We start from the raw sequence: 19792 nt of genomic DNA, 5'->3' as shown, positions 1-19792 counted from the left end.
GTGAATCTTGTGGCTGGCTGACCCACAGGGCATGTCTTATAGACTGCTTGGCATGTATTCCTGTGACTAGGTTTAAAGCTTATCGAGAAACAGGGAGACATTCCTAGTCGGAAATTTGGAACTTCCTACAAATTTTTCCCCATATTTGAGTTTTGTGAAGTTTAAAACGGAAAGGCTTGTTATGGTTTTTTTGTAGAGACAAATCAAGAATAATTAAGCTGATTTTGCATAACATTAGTGGAAACTACCAGAATGTCAAACTTGAGGTGATCTGAAAAGTTGTCTTTAGTAAGAAGTACACAAAGAGGCTTGTGTATTCTGCATGGTGACAGACTGCAAGAGTAGAATAAATTTCAGTTTCCTTGGGTGGGTATTAGTGATGGAACTATGGTGATTTAGCTTAACAACACAGAACGCATGAACCAGACTGCTAATGGGAAGATTTAAAGAAGAGAATAGTATCAAAGTTACCGTCTGAACCCACATGTTAATCTGCAAAGAGTTTGCCTCATTCACAGCAAACATTTTCTTTTCTAAAGCATTAGCTTCACCTTAGGAACTAACTGTGCATAAACAGGAGTGTATTTGCTAAATCGCTGATGCTTTGATAAACGGTAAAGAGAAAAAAATTGAGAAAAAAAAAAAAGCTTTCAGTAAGCTTCGAGATAAATCAGCTATGCACTGAAGCAGGTTCCTACTAGAAGAAATTAGATCGACACAAACATGACCATCGACTTATCAATATATTCCTCACCGGGACTTTGAGGGTAAGGTGACCGGACACCTGATTTCTGGGGACGGCCTCCACCTTTCATGGACAATCCCCAGATTGAAAGTGTCCATGGATTTCATGTATGGCCACTGATCATTCCCAAGTTTGTAAAATGGCCCAGAATAATGTAAATTTACAGAAACGTGGGCATTTGACCATTTGAGACTTCATTTGTCGTTTGTGGCTTAAGGACATACAGAATATAGCAACCACACACCTTTTGACAACCACAGCAAAAAAATAGGGAAATATTTATAATAATACATTACAAGAAAGATAACAACACTGGAAAAATATCAACTCATGAACTGAAAATGTATTTGTGCTGTGCAAAACAACGTGTTTTTCTACCTTTTTTTTGGCTTTTGCTTGAAATGCAAAGAAATAATAAATTTGTTGTTAATAAATTTAAGTAAACGATTGAACTTTATAATACACGAGCACATTAAAATTGCACATTATAAAAAATAAGTTTCAAATAGTCCCAACACAAATGATAAAGAATTCACTGACCTGTTCCAGTGGTACACTTATACCACAACTTCAGAGAAAAATAGTAGAATCGACCATAGGACCCTTAAGCTAACGAAATGACTCAAACCATTCTGCTGAGTTAGTTTGAATGCCCAGCTTCAAACCTTTCAGTCAAAATTTCTGACAAGAGAAAGAACCGTCCTTTTTTAAAAAATTTAACCCAAGATTAATGTAACAAACGTTCGCACAGCACTGGACAGTGTCGTCGCATTGGATTTAAACGTACAAAGACAATGCTGAAACCTAGTTGGCTCTTTAAAGTTGATCTATAACGGAACTCACTACCGATTCTTAATTAAAACTCCACGACTCGCAACCTACAGCCTTAAAACTTATGGATTAGAGGGATTTAAAGGTCATCAATATTACCCCCCAAATACTATTATAGTATAAATGATGGTCACCCATACTCAAGTTTCAACAAACATTTTAATGCCATTCTACACATGGGTTTGCACACTGGAGATATTTAATTGTCTATTTAAACATTCCTTAAATGGCTGGGAACAGTTTGGAGAATGAAGACGACTTGCAATTTTTAGCATGCTAAAGTTTTGGGCTAACACTGACATTACTTTTCAATTATCTCCATATGGTTATTTTGTTAACCCTAAATTTTCCATACAATCCTTAATGAATCATTTCTTTCAAGTTGTGAGATTCTGGAGGTTATTGAAATGTCCATGCAGCTATTCTTAAACCCCCATAACCCATGACTTTCCATAGTATTCATTTCAAGCCATGGGTTTGTGATGATATTTGTAATTCTGATAAAGCTGACTTAAACCCACATCCTTCCCACACAAGTACAAAGTACTCATTCCATTTAAATTGTGGGTTGTGGGGGTTGTGAAAATAGCTACATGGGGACGCTTATCTGCAGCCGATGTCCAATCATTATTATTGTGTGCAGTGTAATACTGTTTATATTTTACGACATAAGATGCAGTTACTGCAAATTATCACACAATTGTATGAGTCAATAGCAAATGTCAAAAACATTTTGAGGTTTACATCCTTAATAACTTGTAACCTAATTTTGATATAAGCTGGGTTTTTTTTGGTTCACATAGAATAACAGGGGCTGGCATTCTTCTGATATATTAGCATAAAAAAAAAATAGATTAAAAATTCTGTGTTCTGGAGATTTGATTAGATTTATGCAGCATAAATTAACAATCAATTGACAGGTAGAAATCTGGAAGTTTAAAGTCCCCAAAAAAATTCTGGTCTCACCAATAGAGCTTTTTCTTCCATTCCCTGAAATGAGCACATGAGAGATCAGAATTTCTTGTTTTCGATATTGAATTCGATATTCAAGCACTTTTTTTCACACATTAATTGATAATTGGAAAGAAAAGTGTGTTGAGGTACTGCACATCAAAAAATTTGTTTCTCTGAGCTGTTGTCTCAATTCAAGGACAATTTATCTCATTTATTATTTAAATATTTATTTTGCAAACATTAATAATATTTACATCTATTTGCATATCTTTGGCCCAGACTGTTACCCATATCAGTGAAACATAGTTGATAATCCACAAAGATTGGTTAAATATGATTAAACTTCCAGAAAATATCACTTACCTTATAAATAAACATTGATGTTTTAACAATAACATTAAAACAATTGAAACCGTGCATTAAAATACATAACATAGTGGAAGACAGCAATGCCAAACTAACATGTCACACACACAAACATGAACTCTTTTGCCAACTTCAACCGATTTCAATCATAATAATTTCATAGAATCAACAGTTTTTTTACTAAGAAAATTCAAACCTTTCCAAGTGGATTTCATTTCACTGTTTAATACTAACATTAATAATTAATTGAAATCAGTGACTAAAATTTCTAGAATATAAAAACCACATACCTTAGAAAGTCTGTTTTTTACCAGTTACATGTTGTGTATACATTTTAATGGAGTCAAGCAACTGCCACCTTAAGAGCATTGTGTTCCACTGCCAATAGATAAACAAAGTGTGCATAAGAGACAGACTGTGTTAGATACAACAACATTTGCCAAGCAGCATCTAATTTGTGCAGCAGTAGACTTTACCCAGTGTTGCTTCAGTAACAAAAATAGCAAATGTTCCATTGACTATAAACAAAAAAATCCAGCATTTACATTGTATAACCCTTCTCTATTAGTCAGGTTTTTTGTGTGTGTGTGTGTGTGTGCATTATTACATTCCACTTAGCTTTTCTTTCACTCTTAGACAATCACTAATTCTCACCAGGATAAGAAAATATACTGTTTTTGCAAGTTTGATATATAACCCTAGAGTAAAGATTTTCTCCATTTAGATGTTTGTTTTGACCAATCTTTTCATATTTTTTTAAAATACTCTATTCAGGCACAGAATTTGACAATTGTTTCTTAAATATTTGCATTAGCTATCTCATTCCTGAATATGTGATGCCTTTCTGAAGGAACTTTTAAAACAGAAAAGAAAAAAAAAAAGCAGATAAAATACTTCTCTATTAAATATTTTCCTTTTTCATAAAAATGAATAAAGTTTCACATATCATATCTTTTCTGCAATTTTGTGTAAAATATAATTCACAATAAATCAATGCAACCGGCACACAGTTACATCTTTCATGGGTGGGATTGGTGATCTACGTGGGTTGGAAGGTGACATGCCAACCAAAGACCTGTCTATCAAAACCACAGGAGAATAAATTGCACTGAGCACCCTCGTCCGCCCAAGCGGTTCCGCATACCATTCTGTGGTGACCCTGAAAATTGAATGAAATGTGGAAGATTCAGTATGTCATTATGTTATGAACTCAAATTATTGTTCGGGAAGTGCAGCAGATAAGAGGGGTGGGCGGGGGGAGGGGGGAAATGGTTGATTAAGTTAAACGTCAAATGCAAATTTAAGCAAAATGAAACAAACTTCTTGCAGGAAAAGATTCAGGCAAACCTGGGAACTGTCAAAGAGTCTGTCTTAATGCATTTATATATTGTCTAAACAGTTTTCATAATCAATCATTGTCACATGAACTCATCTCTCTCATCATCGTTGTACATTGTTCATCGATGTCATTTAAGGTTTGCGTGAGAGCAAAAAGTTCTAGAATGCACTTAGGCATACACAGTAGCACAGCCATTTATGGGTATGCAACATAATCTTCCCACCCATTTCTCCTTGCCCTCACAAAAAAAGAAATAGCTAAACATCGGTAAACACAAAATGAAACAATACAGGGCACAAATAATATTCAACCATTGACTAATGATATACACTACACCAGCAGGCCCCTCCCCTCTGACTATCGTTTAACCCCTCCAAAGAAACTCTGTGTCCAATGTGCTGTGACTGATGAACATCTAGTGTACCCCACCAGATACAGGTCTGATTAATATCCAAGGTCTTCTCTACCTCCTACATTCCCCGATCCGCCCCCCCCCCCTACTGCCCTGCTATCTCCTCCTGTGGGTACATTCATGCATAGAGAGAAATTGGCTTGCTATCACTCACCTGTCTGTTACTCTTTGGCAGTCGACCTAGTCTTACACCAGTTATGTCGTACAGTCTAACATGACGGTTATCGTGTGGTATGGCAATAACATGGTTGGTAGGAGAGACAGCCAATCTGTATATTAGAAGGCGAGAAATCACATCAAGTCGCTGTTTTTGCCTTTCAAATTATCAGTAGAACCAAACTTTCCCTGACTGTCAAGACATTTTTGAGAAAACAGAAAAGTTTAATTTTCACTTTTCACGATACCCCCACTCCATCAACGTAGGATCCATCCGTTAAGCCCCAGTAGTACACTCGCTCTTGTACTGACAGCCTTAGAGCTGAAACTCACAGTATATTTATCTTCAAACACAACAGAATTAGTGTATTGTGTTCAACGACGAGGGAACAGGCATTAGGTACCAATTAAAAAGGAAAAAAAATAAAGAAAAAAAAACCTCATGTATGAAACCCTTTCTTTACATGTTACAAAGTTATTTGTTAGTAGATACATTTTCACAGACACATTAATAATTTCATTACACAAACGTCACAACGTACATTGCCAATTTTTAGTGAAAGGACTCAATTTCAACACCTCCAAAAATTTGTGTGAGATTTGGAGATCACACTCTGAGATGATACTTCAAACTCTGAGTCTCACTGTGTAAAACAGTGAGAGTTGGCAGTGACTACAATCTTATTGCCATGTTGCCATGTTTGTCTATATATTGCTATGTTGCCATGTTGTCATGTTGCCATGTTGCCATGTACTTACCTATTAACAGGTGAATCTGTCCTGATCATCGCTATCGGTGTTCTCATGTTCTTGAGATCCCAGACTTTCACCGTCCTGTCGTCAGATCCGCTGACCACTTTGTCATTAGAAGTAAAAGCTGCCGATGTTACTGAGCTGTAAGATCAAAGCATGCATTTAATAAATTAGTCTTCCTAACATTTCATCCAGTAAGTAAATCATCACCAGAAAACCAAGGAATAGAAACTTCTGAAAGAACAAAGAATATCTTATCCAACAGACAATATCAAATCAATGTATTCTGGTCACATGACTCTCCATCAAAAAGCGCTGTTTGTTCGCATTGTCAAGAAACTGTGATATGAATCTGAAATACAATACCACTTAAATTATTTACTACTTCGGTTTTATTACTTACTTTTGGGATTAAAGAAAACAACAGACAACTAATGACAGATGGCAGTGGGTGTAAATTTTGAAAGCTAAGCTATTTCTGCCATTTGGAAAGAGAATGTTTCAAGTTGGCGTTCATTCACATTCATCAGCTGAGTAGACATTCCATGCATATCTTTGTGATTATTAAGGTTGCAATAAACTAAATTATCTCTTGTTACTCTATCTTAAGAATTCCCTGATGATGATCTTAACCAAATAGCACAGAGTATATAAACAAAATGTTACCTGAAAGTACAACTTTAACATTTAAACAAAGTGTTGCTAAGCAAAACCAAACTTCGGAATGAATTGAACAAACTTACTCGCTGTGACCTTGAAAAACGTTCACAGAATGTATGCTTGGGTCCCGGAAATCCCACAAGCGGAATGTTGTGTCTGTGGATGATGTGACGGCCATTTTGTGCGACGGATGTGTACAACAGTGAGTTAGTTCTTGGTCGTGGCCTGAGGGAAGCGATGATGTAATAGCATGCAATTGATTTAATGACAAGAACAAGTAAAATTGAAGGAATTTTTTCAACCTGGCACAAGCCTAAACATATATTCCCAAAGAAAAAATTTACACATTATAACTGTTGGATCAAGCACTTCACTGTAAGGATTATTAGGTGGAACAAACGAGGCAAGTCTTTCTTAAGTTTGGAACAATTACCGACAAAAACCATTATGTCTAAATAATGTTGCACCTTGTTGTGCCTTCCTGGTTATAATTATTCTGTTATTCCTTCATCTCATGTTGTTACATTTCAGAACCAATTTCATTTATGATCCATTCCGTTATAAAAAGCTTTCAATGATGAAAAAAGTTCAAATACTCAAAAATGAAATTAATTGACAAAATTCCATTATTTCTTTTCAATTCTTACCCGTAAGTGTATGTACTATTGCTGTGGTTTCCACATCGTAGAGGTTGGCGGTCCTATCCCATGATGCGGTGATCAGTTGCTCCCCTCCGGCCATCCAATCAGCTGAGATGATGACACTTGTATGACCTTCAAGCTGGCATTGTGCAGACTTTACAAAGATGGTGTTCTCATTATCACCTACAAAAGAAGAAAGTTTTAGTAGAGCAGAGTTATTAACCGTGGAACAGGGATCTGAACCAGTGAACCTCAGAGTTACAAGCAGGGGGGTAGGAGCCCAGGGGGGGGGGGAAGGGCACTGGGGGCAAGTGCCCCCTCACTTTTCTCCAAAATAGCAAATGTGCACTGGCAAATAAAATGTGCCCCTTTGATGAAGAACTGTCTTTTGGATATCTTAAGCCTTTCTTAATTTTAATATTTAATTTTAATTAATTATTTTTAGTCTGCATGTGTTATTTTTAAAATGGCATCCATATCTTTTGTAGCAGGGTTAACTATAAACAATCTCAATAAATAAAAATCAATGTTGCAGCTCATTCTACTAGCATATTATTCTATACTACACCTGGTCTGTCAGTTTAATCCTTGGAAAGTTCTAAATTATGGCTGGACAGAAGTACAGATGTAGGTTGATAGAGTCACATGCACCATAATAGCATACTAACACGTCACATATATTTAAGTGATATGGCCAGTGTGTATCAGTTTATAGCATAACGAGTGGTGGTTGTGGAATGAGAAAGTGCCCCTCCGATGTTGTGCCCCCCCTACTTTTTGGAAGCTTCCTACCCCCTGAACCGCTGGGCTCTACCAACTGAGCTATCTAGCTATCCGCAGTTGGTGGCAATTCCAAGAGTACCCTCTACTAATACATGCATACTGTGTAATGAGCTACCACACCCTCCTCAAGTTCATTCCATACAGCCCAGAAAGTGACAGGGATTTCAAGAGAAAGTCAGCTTTTTTATTTAGTTTCTATAGTACATGAGCAATGGAAAACTGACTGGGTGTTTGACCCATTAGTTTTCCCCTTGTCTATGTATTTATAAAATAATCAGTTGAGAGATGTTTAATCAATCCATCTTTTCTAGCTCTTTTTCCTACTGGAATCAATTTGAATACGAGGCTTTCTGTAAGTTTATAATGGGAAAAGGGGAAGGGTTTGGAGAGTGAAAGCATTGCTTTATGCAGATTACTTTTTCTTAAATAAGTGCACAGCCAACCTTGTCAAGACCTGTAACCATTTTACTACAACAGACAATTGATATCTCACTTTTCAAACATGCAGTCGCATGGAGCATTGAGCTGTGGGCATTGATTTTTTTTACTTCATTGTGATAATTGCACCTTCTGCCATCATAATCACTCTCCCAACAGTCTCTCCGAACAGATGAAAGTGTCTTGCACCAAAAACCCCAAAATAAAACAAACTTACTTGTACAAACACAACCCATACCTTCCGCACCAAAGGAAACATCAATAAACTTTACCAGCCGAATGTTAACACGATAGTCGGTTTTTCATTCCCGTGTTGCTAAACAACTAAAACTAAAACGGTCGACCTGCACGTTAACGGCAGAATGCAACGCGATATTTTCTTGTGAATTTTCAACGGTTAAACAAGTGAAGTATTTACCCTTAAAATTTCCATACTTGCCTTAGAACAGATACATATTACAGATGGATAACAAAACAAAACAAAATGTTTATCAATGGCCATTGTTTGATCATGGACAGAGTTGGCTTTATAATATATAATGACCTCTAAATGACTTTACATAATCCTTGATAGAGACAAAGTGCAAAGGTTCTCAAAGATATATTAAATGGTCACTTACCATCTAGATCATCTTTATCTGAGCCGTCCAGATCATCACCGGACGACGGGCAGGACTTTTGCTGAAAGGTGTGAATAATGTTAATTCAAATGTTAATTAAAAAACTGGACTTTGGACAGAATTCTGGACTTTGGATATGATTCTGGTGTTTAGACAGACAGTTCTTGATTTGATTCACTCAGATTGGCTCGAGCTGAATAACAGTGAGGTGTAACTTAACTGACCATTCCATTATTCAAACAATTCAATTATATCTCTATTTTATACAAATATGCGTTCTCTCTATTAATTCTCTTGGGTAATTTGCTATGAAATCCGATCCACTGCATCACTCTGTTCAACAGAACCTGTCCCTGTGCATGAACAGTCGTCGAATAATTACTGAAATAAGTCAAAAAGTGAATAGGTGCTGATGAGGTAAAAGTAACATTTTCCTCACTACAACAATTATTATAGAATTAATGTGGAACAATTTTGTTGTTACTCACTGGGATTTCACTGGGCTGCACTGGATTAAGTGGTATAGTTGATTTCCATATGTGAGCTGTGTGGTCACCAGAACCTGGACCAACAGATGAAGTAAACGTGTTAATACACTATTACTTGCATAAACCTTTCATTCACTGAGTTATGTTATATCATTTTGATCTTCCCGAAAATACCTGCCAATTTTTGAGAATGTTCAAGCACTGAATCCAAAACACATGAAAAATCAACACGATGCTATAGATCATCTTGTGAGAAATGCTCTACAGAAAATGTTACCAAATTTGGCATGAGGCATATGGCATCATCCTTGAGTAATTTTGCATTAGTGCTCTTCAGCTGTTAAGAATATTCTAGCAAATGCAACAATGATCCAGTGTCTCCCACATTCGAACTTCCCAAGAGTTTAGCCATTTTGATCATGTAACCATGAAAACTACTGAGTGTGTCTGATATGTAATAGTGACTTCAATTTCTTGGTGCTTAATTTAGGACACTTTCACGAGTATAGTTCTTCAATTTATGGTGGAATCTGGTCGAATGGGAGGGGAGGGGGGGAAGGGAGGTCCGAGGGAGAGGAGAATTGCAGGTACCACTTTCTTTTATCATAAGGAATCAAATTCCATCGGGGGGCTATTAAGGTCCCTATAAGTATAAAGATTGCAAAATTCATACCTGTTAACACAAGTGGTTCTGTGGCATGGAATCTGATAGAATTAACTGAGCCTTTATGACCTTGGTATTGAAGAAGACACACACCAGTCTCCAGACACCATAAGCGGGCAGTCCGATCTTGAACAATAAGACAAGAAAAAAAGGTCAACTCGAAGGATGAAAGGACAAGCTCTTGCACTAATCCAAATATTAAAGTTTGTACGTTTGTTGGTTAAAGTTCATTAGCACATCCTCCCATAATAACAGCATGTTAAACATTGCTGGTAGTTCCCGGCCTCCAAAGTATCCTCCCTTCCCCCACCCATCCCCCTGCAGAAGACATTGCGGAATGTTAAATACCACTACAAAAAAATGTAACAGAATAGGAAGATGCTTTGAGGCTGGCCATAAAATGTTGGTTGAATTGTGAAGATGAGTGACCATTCTTTGATATTCTAGCATATTTTGGTGCAATAGTGACAACCCTTAAGGTGAGTGAAACGTTGTATGTATGAAGAATATCATTCAAATTACCCAGCTCTGTAAGTTGTAATTCAAGGACATATCATATGTTACAAATAAAACACTGGTGGTATAACACAAGCTGGACAAACATTAGTTTGTCTCAATGCATTTCTCTGTTTAACTCAAAGGCAGAGAGACAGAATTGATAATTAAGGTTCAGTTAAGCGTTCACAATGACAAATCTCAAATTTCTAAACATAAAAAGAGCTTCGAGAGGTGAAGCACGACATCACAAGGGTAAAACCATGCATCACTCCAGTTGGCCTAAAGTTGCAATTCACATGATTCTTTCTTTGGGTTCAAAATTTCACGTCATCTCTTCTTGGTCGGTGTAATGAGTACGATACATGTTTGTAACAATATTTTATTATATTATTTATATATATTATATATATATATATTATATATATTATTTTTAATATATTATTATATTATTTTCAAGTACAGCTGTTAACCTTCTCCTTTTTCATTGTAATTGATGATACCTTGCAGTTGGATTACAAATGTTTCAATTAAATATCAAACTCTGACAAGTCAAGTATACCAACTAATGACATGAAAAGTCCTTTTCTGTATAAAAGAGAAGACATTTTCCAAGTCATTTTGTAAGTGACTCTCAAATAGAAGGAATGTGGTCCAAAATGTAACAAATATACCCTCCTGTTAAACCACTCACCGGCAGATGCTGTTCCAAGGTATGATACGTCCCCCTTTGAGACCGAAACTTCCCAAACACCGTCACTGTGACCACGAAAATGGCGGACAATTTGGCAGCCAGAGCCTCCTGTGCCCTTGAAATTGATGACTTTCTGTGATATTCAACAAAAACCAAAGATTAGATACCAATCAGTTAAGATTTGAAGATATTTACTACCTTGGAAGAACAGATTAGTAGTACCAAATCAATACTAGGAACAAATTCACTCATTACCACCATTTACTTTGATTGTGAATTTTATTACAAGAAGTAAAGGAGTAATTCTCCAATAACATTACATTTCTAGAATGTGAAACTGATAAGAAAGAGGGGGGTAGACAGGGTAGTTGCAAGTCCCTTGGGGTAAAGGTCGGCTTTGGAAGGGTTCCGATATGGTTCTTTGCAACAGTGAAGCAGTAGTGCAGTAGTTGTCTGAGGATAGCCAAAGTGTAAGCAAGGATAGTGGGACACTTGCAGCATTTCAAGACTTGAAAATATATTAAGTTTTTCCTTTTTCTGAATAAAGCTTGTCGACACGTCTTCTGCATTCGTTACTGTGAAAGAGGGTTCGATGTAAAAACTCCTGGAATGATCAACGTCCGAAAGGATTAATAGATGGACAGAGAACATGTAGTGATCCACAGGGTTACCTGTGAGTGTATGTATCTGAAGGAAACAGGTAAGAGATGATTTAAGAAAATAAATGATTTTCGTTTTGCTTAAAACAGATCAGAAATATCTATACTACTCGCCAGCGGGATACAGTCGCAATATTTGTGACAGCTGTGCAAATTTATCAGAAATTTCCACAGTTGCTGAATGATTATAATAGTTACCTTGTTAGTTCCTGTTTTCTGTTTAGGTTTCATTATCAACTGGGTTAACTGGTTCGAGGCTGAGTGGAAGAAACAGAGCTTGAAATAATTTATATCTTACAAAGAGCTTAGATATATTCCGACCATGAGATCCCCCTAAACTTACTGGTTTGGGCATTTACGAACGATGATGCGTACCTGTCTCCTTAACCTATGCACACCTATCTACCTAAGCCTAATAACTGGTAACATTCTTGCACTGCGCCCCCAATGACCTCATAATATATATGTCCTCCTCCATTCGCATTCCTCTCAGTTGAATTGAAAGGATAGCATAGAAAATGCTCCATGTGCATTAATGAGCTACATGGCATGATAAATGGTAGAATGTCAACAAATAGCCATTTCCTGTGATGGAGAATCATTAACTGTCAAACTATGAATCAATATGGCTACTGGATACATAAGACTGTTTCCCACATTCTCACTGATTCAAATAATGCAACTCTGATAACAGATCATTTCAATTGTTTTAAATAACGCATGTCTTCTGTATATTCCCAAGTTTGGTAATTTTTTTAAAAGTTTCTTAAGTTTTAATCATCTTAGAATGGAGGTGAAAACAAAACCCAAAGAGAATTACAAGAACAATTTCATAAAACTGTTTTCAAAGAAGATACAGATGAACAAAAATGTCACAATTTAATACCTTTGCTTTTTACACTTAATTTGGATGAACTATCTGGTTGATCCATGGAAGGGGTGGTTGCGTCTGATGTCGGAGTTTTACCACTCTGCAGACTTTCGAGTCTCTCTGTAAGGGTATCAACTTTCTCTTGTACTAAAAGAAAGACAATAAAAGAGCATAGTGACAACATAGCAAGAGTAAACAAGTATTTCCTTGGTTCATTAGTACAGCACATATAGGATAGTAGCACTGTGCAGGTTAGTAAATACATCAGCGTTGTATAGCTTTTGTACATATACTATACTGCAAAAGCTGAATTTTAAGGTAACATGTAGCCATGATGCTTCATGGACTGTCAAACACAAATTTGGAGAATGTCTCAAATGTGGGGCTCCATGTAAAGTGTCTGATAAGTCATACAATTTTGGTCTTTTAAGTTCCAATCAGTTTCTGTATCGATTGCCACTGGGGATGACCAAAGTTAAACTTCTGTTCTAGCAAATTGAAATGTAATATCTTCCCATATGTGTACATCAATAAACATTTCATAGTTTCGGTGTTTCTTAGCAGGTTACCTCTTGCCAAAGAAAATTAATTTTTGCAATTATACAATTTTGTTACTGCTATATATATATTCATATATATATATATATATATATATATATATATATATATATATATATATATATATATATATATATATATATATATATGTACCTTAAGTGCAAAATTTGTACATTGGCTGTTGTGCATTTACTGCAGAAATTTTAGACATCCAATGCAAACTTCAGATTGAATGTTTTGTCTTGCCACATGTTGGCAAAATACTAAATTGCCAAGTGTTTCATGACATATTCTTAACTCTGAATGAACTACCTATATTATAGCCATAGTATCAACAGTTCCAGGAATTATTTAATCATAGCTAAAATACCTCCATCTTCATCCTCAGACTTACAGATATATTTGAGAAAATTGCTATCTATATCATCGTAATATTGTTTTAACATGACAGAAATGGAAAAATAATGGGGAAAGCTTTGCAATGAACCATCAACATACAATTTAAGTTTCTAAAATTATCAGCGAGAGTGATTTTGTTACCTTCTGCCTATTATTCAGGATGTTCTTACTTATTGTTCAGTAACAACAATACTTAAAAATATAACAAGATGGTTTGGCTAAAATTATGGACTGAAAAATATACATTCCCACTCACAATTAAGATTTTCTGCATACACCCCTTCAAACTCAGCCTCTATCTGCGAGAAAAGCTTCCATAGCTTTGACCGCAAGGCATCTGGCAGGATGCTTTCACTCTCCGACATTCTGGGATAAGAAAAATCTGCATCTCTACCTCGTCTCCCTGACATGCGATGTTTACCCGACTTCTTAAAATTAGTTTCAATCGGCATGACCTATTCAGGAATAAATACACGTAAGAAAGAGATCACAAACATGGAGCAGCGAGTAACTCCAACTCTCACACCATTGGGTCATTAAGCTGTGACCAGTCAAAGCTTTTGTACATTGGTTCTCCCTTTGAACTTGCATACTAGATATCCTATTCACTATCATTCATTTTCTGTTGTTTTGCAAATTTTCAGAGAAAATTAATGTCCACAGCAATTACAGCTACATACTTGGAAGGGGCTTGGTATCAAGGGACTCCACTGGTTAAATGAGGTAACAGCACAATGAGCAAATCCCACAACATACCTGAACACAGAAAAAGCTATTCTGATGCTTCTATGGGAGATCAATTATAGTAACTACAGGAACCAGTGCTTCCAACCAATGGAGAATAAGGTCATTTGCCATTGTTGCTCTTTGCCAAGCGTCCAATTTGAACGTTTTGTTCATGAAATATATGCCCCCCTCTCAGTTAAACAACCTATGGACAACCTTCAGCTGGACTGGATATGCTTTTGAGGTGAACAGTGTATCTAGATATAGCTTTTAGTAAGCCTTCTTTTATCTAGTATTGTACATACTCTAACAACGAGGCTGTAGTTTACAAATCCTAATGAACTGGCTTTTGGCCAAGGACACCATCGATTCTCTTCTTTTATTCTTAGTAACTTAACAGTTGCACTTGATTGACTTGCAATATCAGTTTAGCATGTTTCCATACTTCTGAAGTACCTTTCATCACTTTTCAGACCAGGGACGAAAAAGCCTGTCTGGCTGACCCTAAGCTTCTCCGGAAGATGTTGTTGCAGATGGGACTAGCCAAACTAACTCCACTTTGATCAGGGATACCAATAAAATTATAAGAATCATAAACGCACCCAATTTGTGCAGCTTATCACAATAGTTGACTGAAAGCTTTGCTGCAGACTAAGATGTTGTTAGGAGCAGTTTACGGAAATTGTTTACTACAGACAACAGTAGCATGGTCACTTCGAAGTTCGGACACCTAAGCCTTAAAACACCCCAAAACTAAATCTTCTGGTATAAATCACCGGAACATATACTTCATATGGTGGGAGAATTGTGTTATAGTACGATACACGGCCAAACTTTCTTTCCTGCAAACTGTTTTCACGTTGTCTTCGTGATTGTGGAACTGGTATTTCTTTGCTAGAGTATTGCGAAGTTCGGACACGCAACCCACAGTGTGGCGCTGGTGATAAATTGGTGGCGCAGTTGCTTTTTCAGTAATTATAACAGACTTCATAGATCTCCGTCATTTTAGTGACTAATATGTAAGTAATTTCTTGCACACGGGCCATTTTGGAGAGAAAATAACTGTAGCTTCGTAATTTTTGGTGAAATTTGGCTCTTCCTGTAAGTTGTCATGGTAAAATCGTGTATTTCTTAGGGTGTCCGAACTTCGCAGTATGCCGAACTTGGCACTACTGACTATACTATTTAAAGGGAAGAGGTTTGTTTACAAGTGGTGAAAAATCTTCAAGGTGATGATATGGAAAATTGATGGTGCCATGAATGGGCAACTTGTCAGCCATCCAGTTGTGGGTTGGGTTTGGCTAGTGAGAACTTATACAACTTACAAGGACTTAGAGCAAGGACTTAGAGCGAGGACTTAGATCCCACATTATTTGACGATCTATAGTGTGTTAGTCAATGGGGCAATTATATGTAGTATGCTACCATACATAGGCCTAGGCTAGATAGATGCATAGGACTAGAGTACATTGTAATATTGTATAGAATACGAATGGCATCAGTAAAACAGCAAACCTTTAAATTGTACCTGACAAGTGTCGGTTAGGATCTTTGTTGCAAAATAAGACGTCTCAATTATACCAACTTTAGGCAGAAAAAGTGATGATGATTCCAGAAAAGACTATGTTTAGGTGATCACCTCTGCTTGTCACTATCCAATTCCAGGCTAATGTTTTTCGGTACTTTGCTTTCACGGATGTCGGTAAACGTTGAGTCCTTCATGCGAGAGTGACAACAACTAGGTTTCGCCCATGGCTGGTAACTAGCCAATCAGGTTAGCCAAAAATGTATATATGCGTTCCTACATTTTGTGATAGACAGACTCATAAACCGGAAAGATTGTGATACCGTATGAAGTGCTTCGTTCCACGAATTAAAAAAAAAAGCCAAATCCTGGGGAATGAAAGACTTACTGGTACTGAAGAGGTTTCATGAAACAATGAATAAACGACTCTTTACTCAACAAGGGTAACCCCGTAGTCATGGGGGCCATGACTTTTGTTGTTGCTTTGTTACACACGCACACATAGAACAATAAAGACCAATATTCACTGACATAATGTGACTACAAAATGCAGATTAAATGATTAAAATGATATAGCAGCATTTTGCAACTCAGACTTATCTAAAAGAAATTTTCTCTAAAGAGTTATCCCTAGTGCCTTAGATCCCTCTAAGTACAGACATCAGTCGACATTTGTACACCCCCTCCCTCCCTCCACCCCACCCCCCCCCCCCCCCTTGGGCGATACCTATACAAACTGTTTGCGTGTAGCATCGAAAGCGTGAACATCGATATCATTTAGTGTCGATTGCATTTACTTCGCAAGCTTTAACGGCGAGAGCTTTGGTATCATCAACGACTTTTTGCTCCATTTGCGTTCCATAAATATTAGCGGCAAATCACACAGATCACGACATAGGCGGGGTAAACCACGGGGTAAACGCGCAAGTCACGATAGGCGTTGCTGGATGGAATGAAGGACTCACCATTTATGAGATGCCTGACTGTCTGTCACTTTAGTATAAATGTTGTGGCTAGATCCACTTAGTTAGATATGCCAGATCTTTTTTTATAAGCTAGAGTCATACCGATGCAGTGCAGTTCTTCGAGCAAATATTTACCTCTAAAGTGCATTACCGGGGCTGTGGCTGAGTGGATAAAGGCGGTGGTATTTGAAGCAATTAGGCTTAGCCAGGGGCGGCGATCTGTTTCAAATATTGGGGGGGACATTTGCTTGGGTGCAGGCGAATTACTATCTAAGCGGAGCGCCACCATTGGTTGGCGCGCAGCGTACAAGAAAATTTTTGGTTTTGATAGCCCCCCAGATCACCGGAAATGGCACTTCTCGGGCTTGAAAATGACCAACCAGATATACACTTTTGCCTGAGAACCAAGCTTTTCCCAATAGTTTTTTATCATTCATTCATAACCTTTTTCAAGATTGTCACCAGTCACACATCATGTTCGACCTCATCGCATCTCCTGTGGATCATTGTTTTTGTAGGTAATTCTACGTAACGCCCCACAATACCCGTCAGCCACACTTTTCAAGGTTTTAAGCCTATTATTTGTTCAGAATTTGAATAATAAATTCACTTCAAAACATACCCATAATGTTGCACAAAATTTCATCTATGGACAACCAATATAGAAAAACCCCATATATATATATATATATATATATATATATATATATATATATATATATATATATATATTAAATATGGTTGCTACAGCCCTATTTTCCTTTTTCATCGGTAAACCAAATTCCATTACGGTTGCGGTCCGTCTAGCTATTCATTTCGAAAAAAAAGTAAAAACTACTTTCGGTCAGATATAGTGACAAATTGTGACACGGTTAGACAGGCGCAAGGGATTTGCGAGGGATTTGCCAAGGGAGGGGCGAAGCTTGTAGGCAAACTATCTAAGCGTAGCGCCACCATAAGTTGGCGCGAAGCGCGAATGAAAAATTTGGCCGAAAATGCCTCCCAGATCGTTGGAAATGGCACTTCCCAGGCCTTGTAAGTTGCATCTAAGCATTTTCTATTTTGAAATTACTAGCGATATCATAAAAAAAATATGCAAAAAAAACTTTGCCACGAAATATTGGGGGGGATATTAGATACTATATCCCCCCCACCTAAAATATTGGGGGGGACATGTCCCCCCCCCGTCCCCCCCATGATCGCCGCCCATGGGCTTAGCAATCGGGAGGTCATAGTAAGGTGGGGTTTTCATCCAAGAGCAATCTACGGTGTTTCCTTCTGAATGATGACTTTCTAAATTGATAACATTCCAATTGGTGTTTAAATGTTGAATTGGAAGCCACCCGACGTATCAGTTGTAATCCATAAGCCCTTGTGGGTTTCTCCCACATTTTGGGTTGCCTAAACATCCTAAAAATGATTAAGTGATTAAGTGATTAAGCTGATTAAGTGATTATTATGAATATCATTATTACTATTAGGTCCATGACCCTCCCTACTTCCCATTCAGTCTAAAATATACCTACTGGACACTTGGATATTTACTTCCGACAACGAATGTTGACTCTGACAGTCATGGCATTTCCCTGCATCATTATGCAAGAATCATGTGTCATTATTATCACATCGCTCCTGTGTTCGCTAGCGCTACAGTATTCTCGACGTCGGTATTACGTCATGAACAATAGTCGCCATCTTGTTTTAGGGCTAACAAATATGATATACTGGACAAAATTCAGACAAACACGTACAATATAGAGTTAGGGAAAACATTGTCAAAGTTTCTCCCTAACGTTTGATTGTGACTTAAAGGTATGCTGTTTTGGCTCCAAATATGCTAGATATTCAAATATGGTCACCTTTGGTCAAAATTCTTAAACTGTTTTTATTGCAACCTTGGAGGAAATGTTCTTCATTGTGACATTCAGTCATCTTGTGTGATCCTTAACATTGTATGAGAACAATTTGGAGAGTAAAGACCCCCAGGAAACTTTTTAAAAACTTCTAGCAATTACAGCGTGCTATAATTTGAGGCCTATACTGACTACCTTGACGAAAAGCTTCTTCAATAGGGAGGATGATATATTGAATTGGTTGGTAATTGGAACCTATATGTGGCTATCTCAGTTGCCATAAAAATGTAGCGAGGGTCGGTGGTGACCCATGCCGTAGCATGACATGTAGTCAATATCTGATCGAGGGGTGAAAAGTTGTCCGTCCGTCTGTTTGTTTGTGTGCGTGTGCTGCATGTGTGTGTATCTATTGCATAGGCAATTTTGTGTCAAAACTCGTCTGAGTCTTCGTAACAGCTTCCCGGCTGAGTTTACTTGTTGTTATTGGTCGTATAGTATTTGTACTTCATTCTCTTCGGGATCACCATGACACATCACGACATGTCACATACATGATACATTCCTGTCGCCCATATTATTTCTTTTGGCAAAGTTTGACAGAACTTGATTCCATACAGCTATCCTAGATCACGTAACGTTAAGGCGTTGGACAAGCGGCGAAGCTCTCGAGCAAATGGAAAATAAATAAATTGGGGATCATCAATTTACGAAACCAAATAATTCTCTACATTTCAGCCTCGATCGCTTTACAAGAACAGATTAAGTAAAGGATGAATTTAACCAGAATTTTAGTCTTGATATATATCGTAGTCTAGCCAAAGATAAAATCTGTAAGTAATATTGTTACATGTCATTCCGTTTTTCAAGATCGTTCAGTTTAAAAACGTGATTAATCGATGGAATTTTCATCTATAGGGGACACAAACACAAAGTATGATATGACAGAGATTTTTGTGACTGGTAACAAGTAAACAGCTAAGGACTATCTTGCCCGTTTTGGCGTATGTCGTAGTTTTAAATTCTGGGTTTTCATTTTGTAAATCTGAATCCAATTTTATATAACTTCTAGTAGCTCAATCGGAGCATGTTCTTTCAAACCGGCTATTTATATGGACAAAAGCCCGTGGGTTATATTCAACACCATTATTCCAATTTGCAATACATTGTATAAACATGATATCTTTAATTGATTAATCT

The 19792-nt window shown here is 37.2% G+C and overlaps 1 protein-coding gene across 3 annotated transcripts; it reads right to left on the bottom strand.

Annotated features, from left to right (window-relative positions):
* Window positions 1-1070: 1070 nt before the first annotated feature.
* On the bottom strand, window positions 1071-16007 carry LOC139966333 (WD repeat-containing protein 37-like). 3 transcript variants are annotated; one of them, XM_071969221.1, is made up of 13 exons: window positions 15892-16007; window positions 13783-13981; window positions 12585-12716; window positions 11897-11955; window positions 11040-11172; window positions 9860-9976; window positions 9187-9260; window positions 8699-8759; window positions 6864-7040; window positions 6300-6441; window positions 5563-5697; window positions 4802-4916; window positions 1071-4055 (listed from the first exon to the last, which is right to left on the bottom strand). In XM_071969221.1, the coding sequence occupies exons 2-13, from the start codon at window positions 13976-13978 to the stop codon at window positions 3936-3938; spliced, it is 1461 nt and encodes a 486-aa protein (XP_071825322.1). In that variant the 5' UTR covers window positions 13979-13981; window positions 15892-16007; the 3' UTR covers window positions 1071-3935. The 3 variants fall into 3 exon arrangements, with proteins under 3 accessions (XP_071825322.1, XP_071825321.1, XP_071825320.1); XM_071969220.1 differs by having other exon boundaries at window positions 15768-15975; XM_071969219.1 differs by having other exon boundaries at window positions 15781-15974.
* Between the last annotated feature and the right edge of the window lie 3785 nt (window positions 16008-19792).

The sequence above is a fragment of the Apostichopus japonicus genome, chromosome 4, assembly GCF_037975245.1.
Source record: "Apostichopus japonicus isolate 1M-3 chromosome 4, ASM3797524v1, whole genome shotgun sequence".
Lineage (NCBI taxonomy): Eukaryota > Metazoa > Echinodermata > Holothuroidea > Aspidochirotida > Stichopodidae > Apostichopus > Apostichopus japonicus.
The sequence above is the reverse complement of the archived record's forward strand: the minus strand, read 5'-3'. Positions and strand labels throughout refer to the sequence as shown.